The sequence below is a fragment of the Electrophorus electricus genome, chromosome 7, assembly GCF_013358815.1.
Source record: "Electrophorus electricus isolate fEleEle1 chromosome 7, fEleEle1.pri, whole genome shotgun sequence".
Classification (NCBI taxonomy): domain Eukaryota; kingdom Metazoa; phylum Chordata; class Actinopteri; order Gymnotiformes; family Gymnotidae; genus Electrophorus; species Electrophorus electricus.
The window spans coordinates 20350329-20362750 of NC_049541.1; the positions used below are offsets into that span (position 1 = coordinate 20350329).

General features: G+C 45.2%; 1 protein-coding gene across 2 annotated transcripts in view; it reads left to right on the forward strand.

Annotated features, from left to right (window-relative positions):
* exoc4 (exocyst complex component 4) overlaps nucleotides 1-12422 on the forward strand; it is a 110023-nt gene that overhangs the window by 23623 nt on the left and 73978 nt on the right. For both annotated transcript variants that reach the window (XM_035528010.1, XM_035528011.1), the window contains exons 8-9: nucleotides 10011-10156; nucleotides 11173-11261. In XM_035528010.1, coding sequence (XP_035383903.1) covers nucleotides 10011-10156; nucleotides 11173-11261 — 235 coding nt within the window. The remainder of the gene's footprint in view (nucleotides 1-10010; nucleotides 10157-11172; nucleotides 11262-12422) is intronic.

The following is a 12422-nucleotide window of genomic DNA, read 5'->3' on the forward strand; positions in this document are numbered from 1 at the left end:
GGTATGCCTGCACACTGTTTTGAACATGAACCAAAATTATTTCCAATAAAACCGAGATAATTTCCCCATAGCCTGGTGAAAGCTCAGCTGTATCGAGCACGGAGTTGAGCACGTTTCTGCATGGTATGAACTGGCGTGACTTTGTGACAGCATTTATGCATGCAGTGTATTAATCAGGCAGTGCTAGAAAATGCAATTTAGCGTGTGTGTGTGTGAGAGAGAGAGAGTGTGAGTTGCTAACCTCGGATGTAGAAGAGGTAGTGACACACGGGGTGTGGTTGTGGGTGGAGGAGGAAGAGCACTTCATGGGTTGAGCAAAAAAACAAAACAAAAAACAAAAACCCCCTAACTGTCCACTATGTCCTCAGTTGCCCTGGGTCAGATACCCCTGGCCTGCACTGAGTTATTAGAGCCATTTGAATACATTAGCAACTACTTCATACCCAACATCGATGATCTATAAATTTTAGCATGAGAAGGACAGAACCTCTAAAAGTTTACACACCTGCAGCTCGAGGGAAAGCGAGTTCGAATGACTTCGTAGTTCTTGATGCAGGACTAAGACGGGTGTGGGAGTATTGATGGCAGTGGTGGCTGTTTTGAAAGACGTCCAGTCTAGCGGGGAACGAGGCTGTCTCCACTCAGGTCCGGGTTCCAGTGGTGAGGTCTGGTTCGAGTGGAAAGTGCCTTATGTAAGCCCATCACAGGCGAGGAAAAGTCTGAGACATTGAGAACGGACTTGGATGTCGATACCCTCTTGTTCTTCTGGACAGTAGATGAGATTTGGTGAACTCTCTTTTTGCTCGCGCTCACACTCTCTCTCTCTCTCTCTCTCTCTCTCTCTATTCCTCCAATTTAAATTTTTTATTCGACCTGTCCCTTAGCTTTAATCTTCTTTAGTCCTCTTCCATTTTTGGCCCCGAGAGAAGCATGAGAGTTGACCTTTCAGCTGAACGGGAGACATGACTGTCCTGCTTGGATGGATGAGAGGAAACGGTGATCAATCCTCTCCTTTTATCAGTCCTGCTGCTCCGTTCCTGTTTGCCTAACTATGCCCTACTCAGTCATTTAAGACAAGGGCAAACTTGAGTTTTTGGACGTTCAAATCCATATCAGACTTTTGCTCTCAGCTACTTTGCGAGCATAAAGGAAGGAGATAATGATTTGTGAAAGACAGAGCGGCTTTGAACACCATTTCAAAAGAAGTTTCAAGTAAGGAAAAAAGAGGTAAAAATGCATTAAAAGACATGAGATGCATGAGAAGAGCAAACTTGGGAAAGCCAGTGTGTAACGGTAGAGGAACTGAGTTTACACAGTGTGTAACAGTAGAGGAACTGTGAGTTTACACAGTGTGTAACAGTAGAGGAACTGAGTTTACACAGTGTGTAACAGTAGAGGAACTGTGAGTTTACACAGTGTGTAACGGTAGAGGAACTGTGAGTTTACACAGTGTGTACTGGTAGAGGAACTGTGAGTTTACACAGTGTGTAACGGTAGAGGAACTGAGTTTACACAGTGTGTACTGGTAGAGGAACTGTGAGTTTACACAGTGTGTAACGGTAGAGGAACTGTGAGTTTACACAGTGTGTAACGGTAGAGGAACTGTGAGTTTACACAGTGTGCAACGGTAGAGGAACTGAGTTTACACAGTGTGTAACAGTAGAGGAACTGAGTTTACACAGTGTGTACTGGTAGAGGAACTGTGAGTTTACACAGTGTGTACTGGTAGAGGAACTGTGAGTTTACACAGTGTGTACTGGTAGAGGAACTGTGAGTTTACACAGTGTGTACTGGTAGAGGAACTGTGAGTTTACACAGTGTGTAACGGTAGAGGAACTGTGAGTTTACACAGTGTGTACTGGTAGAGGAACTGTGAGTTTACACAGTGTGTACTGGTAGAGGAACTGTGAGTTTACACAGTGTGTACTGGTAGAGGAACTGTGAGTTTACACAGTGTGTAACGGTAGAGGAACTGAGTTTACACAGTGTGTAACGGTAGAGGAACTGAGTTTACACAGTGTGTAACGGTAGAGGAACTGAGTTTACACAGTGTGTACTGGTAGAGGAACTGTGAGTTTACACAGTGTGTAACGGTAGAGGAACTGTGAGTTTACACAGTGTGCAACGGTAGAGGAACTGAGTTTACACAGTGTGTAACAGTAGAGGAACTGAGTTTACACAGTGTGTACTGGTAGAGGAACTGTGAGTTTACACAGTGTGTAACGGTAGAGGAACTGTGAGTTTACACAGTGTGTACTGGTAGAGGAACTGTGAGTTTACACAGTGTGTAACGGTAGAGGAACTGTGAGTTTACACAGTGTGTAACGGTAGAGGAACTGAGTTTACACAGTGTGTAACAGTAGAGGAACTGAGTTTACACAGTGTGTACTGGTAGAGGAACTGTGAGTTTACACAGTGTGTACTGGTAGAGGAACTGAGTTTACACAGTGTATACTGGTAGAGGAACTGTGAGTTTACACAGTGTGTAACGGTAGAGGAACTGTGAGTTTACACAGTGTGTACTGGTAGAGGAACTGTGAGTTTACACAGTGTGTACTGGTAGAGGAACTGTGAGTTTACACAGTGTGTACTGGTAGAGGAACTGTGAGTTTACACAGTGTGTAACGGTAGAGGAACTGAGTTTACACAGTGTGTAACGGTAGAGGAACTGAGTTTACACAGTGTGTAACGGTAGAGGAACTGAGTTTACACAGTGTGTACTGGTAGAGGAACTGTGAGTTTACACAGTGTGTAACGGTAGAGGAACTGTGAGTTTACACAGTGTGTAACGGTAGAGGAACTGTGAGTTTACACAGTGTGTAACGGTAGAGGAACTGAGTTTACACAGTGTGTACTGGTAGAGGAACTGTGAGTTTACACAGTGTGTACTGGTAGAGGAACTGTGAGTTTACACAGTGTGTAACGGTAGAGGAACTGTGAGTTTACACAGTGTGTAACGGTAGAGGAACTGAGTTTACACAGTGTGTACTGGTAGAGGAACTGTGAGTTTACACAGTGTGTAACGGTAGAGGAACTGTGAGTTTACACAGTGTGTAACGGTAGAGGAACTGAGTTTACACAGTGTGTACTGGTAGAGGAACTGTGAGTTTACACAGTGTGTACTGGTAGAGGAACTGTGAGTTTACACAGTGTGTACTGGTAGAGGAACTGTGAGTTTACACAGTGTGTAACGGTAGAGGAACTGTGAGTTTACACAGTGTGTACTGGTAGAGGAACTGTGAGTTTACACAGTGTGTAACGGTAGAGGAACTGTGAGTTTACACAGTGTGTACTGGTAGAGGAACTGTGAGTTTACACAGTGTGTAACGGTAGAGGAACTGTGAGTTTACACAGTGTGTAACGGTAGAGGAACTGTGAGTTTACACAGTGTGTGTCACGAATGGCAACCCTCCTGACGTCCCTGTTTCCATGTTTGCTTGTTGTGTCTGTTTACCTTTGGTTCCTGGTTGTTCCATTGGTTTAGTTTTCTCTGTCCCTCGTTTATGGGTCTTTGGCGCTATGAAGCACTGCTGTACAGGCCTCTGGTTTTATAGAGGAGAGTCACTGGTTTTTTTCCCCCCCAGCAAATTGCAAATAAAGCAATTTATGCTATTGGAAGAGTGACTGGAAACGTCAGGGTTTATGACAGGTTCTGTGTAGATGATGTCTGGTACAGCCTGGAGAGCCTTGGGAATGGAATGAGCTCCAGATTACATACGCCAGAACGGCGCAGATCATCCGCCTTTCCAGATTACATACAGCAGTATGGACCAGATCAACCGCCTTTCCAGATTATGTACACCAGAACGGAGCAGAGCAACCGCCTTTCCAGATTATTTATGTCAGAATGGAGCGGATCATCCGTCAGATTGCATACAGCAGTATGGACCAGATCAACCGCCTTTCCAGATTACTTATGCCAGCATGGACCAGATCAACCGCCTTTCCAGATTAAGTATATCAGAATGGACCAGATCAACCATTCTCCAGCCTTTGCTGTGGAATGTACTGCTAACCACCAGGGAGTGTTTTAGCGTTTCAGCGCACTGTTGGATTCTGCTCTCTGTAGGTGTCTGATGAAGAAGATTGCACGTACATTTTTGGACTTTATAAACTTGAGATGATGGGGAACCCAGAAGGTGATGATCTTTGTGCATGATGACTTGTAAACATTTCATGAGGAGATTCTTTGAACTCCATTCTCTGGGATTTCTGTCCCTTTAATGGACTTGGACTCAGTCTGCTCTCACTCCACTTTGATTGGGTCACAGCAGTTGCTGAGTCATAGTGGTTGTGTGGCCTTTGACCCCTCTGTCTGTACATGCTATAGTGATCTGGTTGCATATTCTCCAGCAAGTCGGACGAGAGAGGCAGCACATCAGAGGCAGTAAGTCAGACGAGAGAGGCAGCACGCTGGAGGCAGATGGACAGTAGCAACACGTTGGACAGAAAGAAACTCAAAACGCGGACAATACTAACATGGATTCGTGTTTACTGCTTGTTTAGCTGTAGTGAGTGTGCGTCCTACTTTTTGTGGACAGTCAGCGAGTCCAAAAACCTGTCAGTGGGATGCCGGAGTGCCAGTGATTGAGGGTGTAAACAACAAAGGCTCGATCATTAAATACACTATTGTGTTTTGGTCTAAAAGACGCATTGTAAATCGCTATGCTAAATATCCGTGTTTGAACACTCGATGCCCCTCTGCTCCCCAGGCTGTGTAGCTGAGGCTGTTTTTCGGGGCGGGTGGCACACCTCTCAAAGTTCATAAATTATGGCGGTAATCACGCGTTTTGTTGTGGCTTGCCTCTCACTAATGACTCCGTGCTGACCACTCTAGGCAGTGTTGCCTGGAATTCTAATGCCCCGTTGTTCAGCAGACCCTTTTAAAGGGCAGCCACTCCGTGCAGCGAGTCAAACATGAATCAGGTTTAATGTTTCGCAGATGACACAACTGCCACATTTTGGTTTAGCAGCAAGTTCTCTACTTTTCTCTCTGACAGAAGTTTCTTTGACTGACAGCTGTAAGCCCAGAAGGAGACGCTAGCTGGAGACACAACTGTATCAGACAGTAAATGTGGTAACTGACGACCTAATCGTCATGGTGACTGGTGTTAAGGGTGGGGGCTGTAGGTTTGCTAATCTTAGAAATTGCATTATGGTGAACTACTTAATGTGCTTTTAAGTAATCGCCACTGCCCATAAAATATGAATAAATATGAAATTATTGCAGGATGGAAGTGAACTCGAGGCTGTTCTCTTTTGTGCTGTGTACTTGCACACGGACGTCAGGTCCTCGAGCGCTGTAATTCTTGGGAATTCCTCATCAGCTTGGCTCCAGTTCCAACCCAGTTTATCATCTTGGCCATTCATACTCCTAATGGGTGCCTATTGCCTGAGGCTTCGGGAAACCAATTTAACCTTAACTTTCACCCACTAACTTTCATCTCTTCACCTACATAGGCCTGTGGTGCATATTACTAATGTGTCTCAGATACCGACGTAACCGGAGGCGAAATGAACTCTGCACCCACCCAATGTCTGGTAAACGCGGCCGTTTTACTGTTCAAACAGTGTTCGGCGAGATCGGCAGCCGAGATGTGACGGCGAGGCAACTGGAACTGCCAGAACGGAGCCGGAAGACGACGGCCGATTTTAATTAAAGACGGAGTATCCGCATTTCCTTTGCTGTTGCGCTAACGTTTTAATCACCGTACTATTTTAGCTCCCTCCTGAGTTGTCGTGTTTACATATCAGGCTACCAGAGCACACACCGAGAAGTGCTATGTAACCGATAGTATACGATTAATCATCCCTTTTATTATTTTTTATTATTCCTTGTGTTCTTTGTGTCTGCAACATGTATTTTGGTTTTAAGGCTGATGGCGGATTTCTACAGTTGCTGAAAGATGCCCTCCAGTGCGTGTGGATACACAGTGAAATTAATTGCGTTAATTGTTAATTAATCAAAACACATTTGTGCTCTCTGCAGTTGCCTAATCACAAAAAACTGTAATTGCTACATTCCCTTTCGTCGTGTGCTCGCTGCATCTCCAGTGCTCGTTAAGAGTCTGCTCTGATGAACCTTTTAACGAGTTTTCGTCACGTGCACTGCGAGTGTGTTCTTGAAGGTGTTTGTGTTGCGTGTTTGGTGATTATGTTGAATCACAGGCATTTTCTCTGCTCTGTAAAAACAGGTCTTTGTAATAAGTGCTGCGTACTGAAAAACTCCAAGTTTTAGTAACCCTTTGAGGTCTTTGACATAGGAAAAAAAAAAAACATGGCTGTAATTAAAGATGAACATGTACAGAAAATCGAACCAGAAGTGACATCTGACAATTTTTACAGCAGTTTCAGGCATGCATTGTCCTGTCTGTATTATTACTTTTTTTTTTTTTACAAGTTATGCATAATTTATTAAAGATTGGTTTAATATCTGTATCTGATCTTTTTGCCATTACATGGATCAAAAGCTTTAATCTTTCATCAAAAGTTTTAATTTGATGTATGTGCTGTGCCCCTCTGGTTCCAGGCTCTGAAAATGAAAAAAATAGAATAGCTGTACCTATGTTAATTGCCAAATTGAATAACACTAGGCCTTGGAATGTTATCTGATGATCACAAATAATACTCACATGGATTTGATGGAGACACAATTTTTATTCAATATTCAAAAATAAAATGTTAATAATTACATTCATTTTCAAAAGCTGCGTCATGGTGAACTGTAATGCTGAAGACAGTAAAGATGGCATTGAAAGGTACCAGTGCATGTGCGCAAGGATGTACGTGCATGAAAGTGCAAATATTTTTGCTTTATCACTTCCTATTGTTTTTTCCTCCTGTGCACTGGCGTTAGGGCTCCCAGAGCCAGAATCATACTGGGACATTTGCCTCGTTGCCTTCGGCACATTTCCAGCCAAGGTCGTTTAAATAGTTGTGCGTTGTGCATGTGCCAGCGTGATGCAAGAAAAAGTCCCAGTACTGTGCTCTCTAAGGAAGTGGACTAAAGTTGCTTAATTTTTTTGATGACTCTCTACCATATTAGCCACATTTTAACATCAATGCAGAGGAGGAATTGGAGAACTCAAGATCTCAAGAAGAAAGCATTCTCGTTTTCTTAAAATAAACATAGCATTAGCTGAAGTGCAAGGAAGGCAGCGTTGTTTACGTCTTTAATTTCTTAATGGGTCGAGTTGGTGCTTCACGATGGGAGTGCAGGTGATGCTCCTCCGCCCCCTTCCTCCATCAGTGCCTCTACTCTTCTTTAATTAGCCTGGCGTGTTGACTAATTGAGGGGAGGAGTGCTGCTTCTCTGCGCTCGTTAGGGTGAGCACGCCTCCTCCACCACAAGGGCTCGGGGCTTCACGAGCTACGCTCTGATTTCACCTTCGTGTGCGTCTGTCATTCGCACCTGTCCGGGCCGTAGTCAGATTGAGCTTAATGCTGAGGGGGGGCGGGGAGGAGGACCCACAGAGCTTCTTGCGCATCACTGCTGGGGAGCCGCCGGTTATTTGGTGGGAAAAACCATTTGCCCTTTCTCCCAGGTTCCCTTACCCTTCCTCTGCTTGTTCTGGTCTTGAAAGTAGCGAATGAATACTGCTCCCCATCTCCTCACCCCCTCCGCCCACTTTCCACCCTCCTTATGTTGAATCACGCCACTTAAAAAAAAAACCTCTATCAGACGGCCCTGCAAAAATGGCGTCCACAGAAGGGATCTGAAGGGAGCCGGGCACTTGCCTGACAGCAGGAGCAGTTGTGATGTTTCCCTTCATGTTGAACTAGAGGGTCGTTTGGAGCTGCTATGCTCAGTGGGTCAGAGGTGAGGGATGCTTAAAGTTGTCACAACTTTTGAACTGTTCTAGAAACTTACTGTTAAATCAGTGGGGTGGGCTTCATTTAATTGTACCTTTTACCTGAAAATACACAAAAGTTAAAGAGGAAACAACCTTGTCCCTGCCGTAACGGAAACGGCCGTGCACAAAATAATGGTCTTTAAAAGTCCTAGGCTACAAATCATGCATAAACCAATTATCTGAACAATACATGTTTAATTGCATGCTAAACAATGCTACGATAAAACATTATTGACGCAGTTGAGCATCGTGCTGAGGTTTTCTGACTGGCTCATCCATGGGGTTTCCCACCAACTTCATAAACAATTAATCTTTCAGTACGATGCTGACATCAAACACCAGGAAACGCGATGAAGACCAGCGTCTTTGCTTATAGACGAGGCAGAGAAGAGCCTTGCTCCCCATGCAGACCTACGTGGCGCAGGGTTGTTTGGACAGAGAAGTGAACAAAAGACCTCCAAAGTCACAAGGAGCAGCAGGGAGCTGGAGACCATGGGGCCACTTCCTAAATAAACACCAGTGAACCCCAACAGACCTTTTCTCAGGGTGCATGCCACTTACTGTAGGTCTTTGTTACTTCACAAATACCATCTTACAGGAGTCCGCGGGTTAGCAGTAGGGCACATTGTATTATTCTGGTCTCCCCTCAACACTTAACACATTAACTCCTTGAAGTGCTATACCTGTTCTAACACACAAGCGTTTGAGAATAGCTCAGCCATGCTCTGGTAAACACTGGTACTGGAGTGCTACTGGGTCCGTCCTATTCTCAAAGTTCATTCTTCGAGTTTCCGCGAGGCAAGTGGCTTTTAGACGGAGGAAACACTTTGCATCCGTCTGGACTGTTGCATCCATGTTCATTTGTTCAAGACTTGTTTAGTCTGACAGGAAAATAACAGCATTGATTTTGTATCCTCCTCACAGCCAAGCTTGCTTTGTTGTGCCGCTTCAGTTGATTGAGGCTCTGTTGCGTTACATCTCTCTGTTCTCTCTCTCTCTCTCTTCCTTCTCTCCAGCCCCCTCTCTCTCTGTGTCCTTCACTCTCTTTCTCTTCCTCCCTCCCTCTATTTCTGTGTCTGCACTTCCCTCCGTAGTACTTGTAGAACCCCCATGGTTAATTTCCTCCAAAATCCAGTCTTTCTTCGTTAATGTAATTGAAGTAGGCTGGAAACCCCTTCATCAGGCAACTGCTGGCATTTAATTAAGTCGGGGGTTACGTACTCAACTCACTCTGTCAGAGAATCAGACGGTCATTAGTAATTAATACTCTGACACACTGTAACTGCTGGGTTTGGCCTGGCCCAAATAGGGCTGTGGATGAGACCCCCTTCTCCAGGTTTAATTACGCCATTAATAGTCAGATGTATTTCCATCTGCTGTGCTGTTCTTTGGCCTTGTTTCGGGTACGGGGTCGCAAATCGAGCACATAAATTATGGAGCACTTAGAAATTTCGGGGGGGGGGGGGGGGGGGGGGGGGTGATTTGTAGAAAAGTTAGGCTCAAGTTTTTTTGTTTTTTTCTTCCTTTCCCCATCTGTCGGAACCCCCTCTGAAGCTGTAATGGTTATGGCTGTAGTCAAATGGGATATTTATGAACTGAGGTCTGCAGTTTTAATCAGGGTTAATGGGATTTGCGCTGGTGGAAGTATGGGAATAGCTGGCGCTTTCGGAGTTGGAGAGACGGAGGAGAAGAATTTGTTCACTTTGACTGATCCGGGCCACAAAGATAATTTTCCCTTCGGCTTCTACTCATGGTTTGGTTGTAGCGGACAGACGAACAACTGCCGGTCAGACTCTTCGACAGGTGGTCCATCTTAACTATCAAGGACACACGTGGTCATCTAGGAGTCCTGTGTGGGGTGTTTTCTCCAGTATTGCCACCTTGTAGGAAGAATTGACTTGCTTGCTAACTATGAGTGAGTGTGTTTAGGTCCACGAAGGTCTTCACATCGAAATACCTTCGTGCAGGTTTGGGTAGGGCAGCGGTCATTTCCTGCTGTGGCGTTAACGTGAGCTCGTGTCAGGACAGTGGTAGCTCAGTGGTTAAGGTAATTGACTTGTAATTGGAAGGTTGCTGGTTCAACGCTTAATCCTCAATTACTCAAGTTGTACCCAGTCGTAATTGTAAATGTGTCTGCTCACCCTCGTGTTCCGCCAGGTGTTGCTGATGGATTACCTGGATGTAAAAAACACTCGCAGCGCCGCTGAACCCTCTGCCCAGCTCTCATACGCCAGCACCGGTAGCGACTTTGGTGCCTTCTTCGCCAAGAAGCGACCCGTCCGCCCCAAACAGTCGCTGTTCAAGTAAGCCCTCTCATCAGGGGACAAACCATTTCACTACAAACCATTTCACTCTACTCATTAGGTAATTATATGCATGCTAATGTAGGGAAAATAAAACGGAACTGTGTGTTAGTTGCAGTCCCCGGTTTTCTGGTCATGAGCCCCCGTGAGACATGCACAGGCCTGATGGGATTATTTTAGGTGGCCACGTTGATCTGCTCTGATTGGGAGTATTTTGGTTTGGCAATTTGATTTCAAACGCATCAAACAGAATTCAAATTGGGTGCTCAGCATTGCAACAAATGTGATGAGACAAAACTGACTCAAGGTCATCTGCTGCTTTATTCCGGTGTGCATAAAAGACATTATTATTATTATTATTATTATTATTACTACGTACATTTATAAAACACCTTTCTCATATGCAAGGACATAAACCTTTCCTCTGACTCCTGCTGTTACAGCTCAGTGTTTGGACTCTTGACGATTGCTTCAGGTTTCCCTGGCGTTTGAGGTTAATGTGGCTAACACGTAATGAAAGGTTATTTACACGATTTACCATAGTTCAAACTGCAAGTTTAAATGATCCTGTATATACGTGTCTTTCCGAGTCTCACACCTCCTCCAGTTATTAAGTGATCTCAGACAGCTTGCTTATGTGCTTTCACACCATGTTTCGTGTATAAAAATGTACAAAAGTGATGACAAAATCTAGTTTTCACACGGCTGCTAACTGCTATGCAGAACCTAGACCTGAAAATAAAATAAAATACTCCAGCGCCTTTTCAGTTTATTTATTTAAACCACGTTTTCGTTCCGTTCACATTTCGTCCTACATTAGTTTACATTAATGCACTTAAACCATGTTTTTGTTACGATACGTAATCCTCCACATTAGTTTGCATGCACTTTATTTTTATTTATTTTATATAATGTATAAACACACACAGTACTGTAATGATCTTTCTGTTAAGTTCCTTCTGATTCTTTTCATGTGGCAACTGCGACATGCGTTCGTGGTGTTATCTTCTTTGCAGGTTTGAGTCTTCCTCGCACGCCATCAGCATGAGTGCCTACCTGCGTGAGCAACGGCGGGAGCTCTACAGTAAGAGCGGAGAGCTGCAAGGTGAGTTAGGAGGGACCGGGTGGAGACGGAGGCCAGGGACCGGGGTGGAGTCGGAGGCCAGGGACCGGGGTGGAGACGGAGGCCAGGGACCGGGGTGGTGTCCTCTTTGGGCAGGGCGAGGGACAGCTCAAGACTGCACTCTGCTCCGTGACCTGAACCTGTTATACCGCCTCTGCTTCCTGGTTGTTTCTGTCCGTGACGCTTTCCTCACATGAATACGCGTACGTACGTGTACACACACACACACACACACACATATGGAGAGAAACATACATACTTTAGAGTGAGACAGATACACAATGCCTCGACTCCTCCTCACTCTTTTGACCACTCTCCCCCTCTCTCTCCTCCCCCTCTCTATTTTTCTCTCTATCTCCTCTCTCTTCATCTCTCCCCCTCCCTCCCTCCCTCCCTCCCTCTCTCTCTCTCTCTCTCTCTCTCCCTCCCTCTCTCCCTCGTTCCCTCGTCAGAATGACCTTGCCGTTTCAATCAGCAGTGCTTCACAGCACACTGTATGCCGCTTGTGTTTTTTCCACACCCAATTCCACGGAGATGCGCGAGCTGCGCAAAATGATGAAGACGGTGAGAGAGGTGTGGAGGAAAAAGAGAGTAGAAGAGAGGTGAAAGACGGTCACTCCTCAGTAAATACGTTTCCATTCCTCCCTAAAAGATTTCTCCGGCCGGCCTTCGGCGTTCTGATGTAGGACGATCTTCTCCACTCCTCCTTTAAATAGAAGGGGCTTCTTGGAGATTTGCCGCTCTTATTTGGAGCGGCGGATCCATGCGTAGCGCAGGAATGTTCCAGCCTATCCCTTGCATGCTGGCTGCGATTGTGTCTGATAGCGGGTGCCAATCATCTCTGACCTGTCGCACCCACACAGTGCGAGCGAAAGGCTCCGATTAACATTAGATAAGACACCAAATAGGCTTCATGTAGTCTCCCCACTCTGCTCTCTCTGCCTCTGGCATTTCAACTGTGAAAAGGGGGAAAGGAAATATTTGGACGGTTGAGTGGGTTGCAGCGTTAAAAAAGGAGATGAGATTTCCCTGTTTCATTTAGTCTGTCACAAAGGCCTGTGTCGGGTTTCGGTCTGAGGGGTGAATAGGAGTAGAGACTGAGGGGATGGAATCATTTAAAAAGCCAAATAAGTCTCGCAAGGT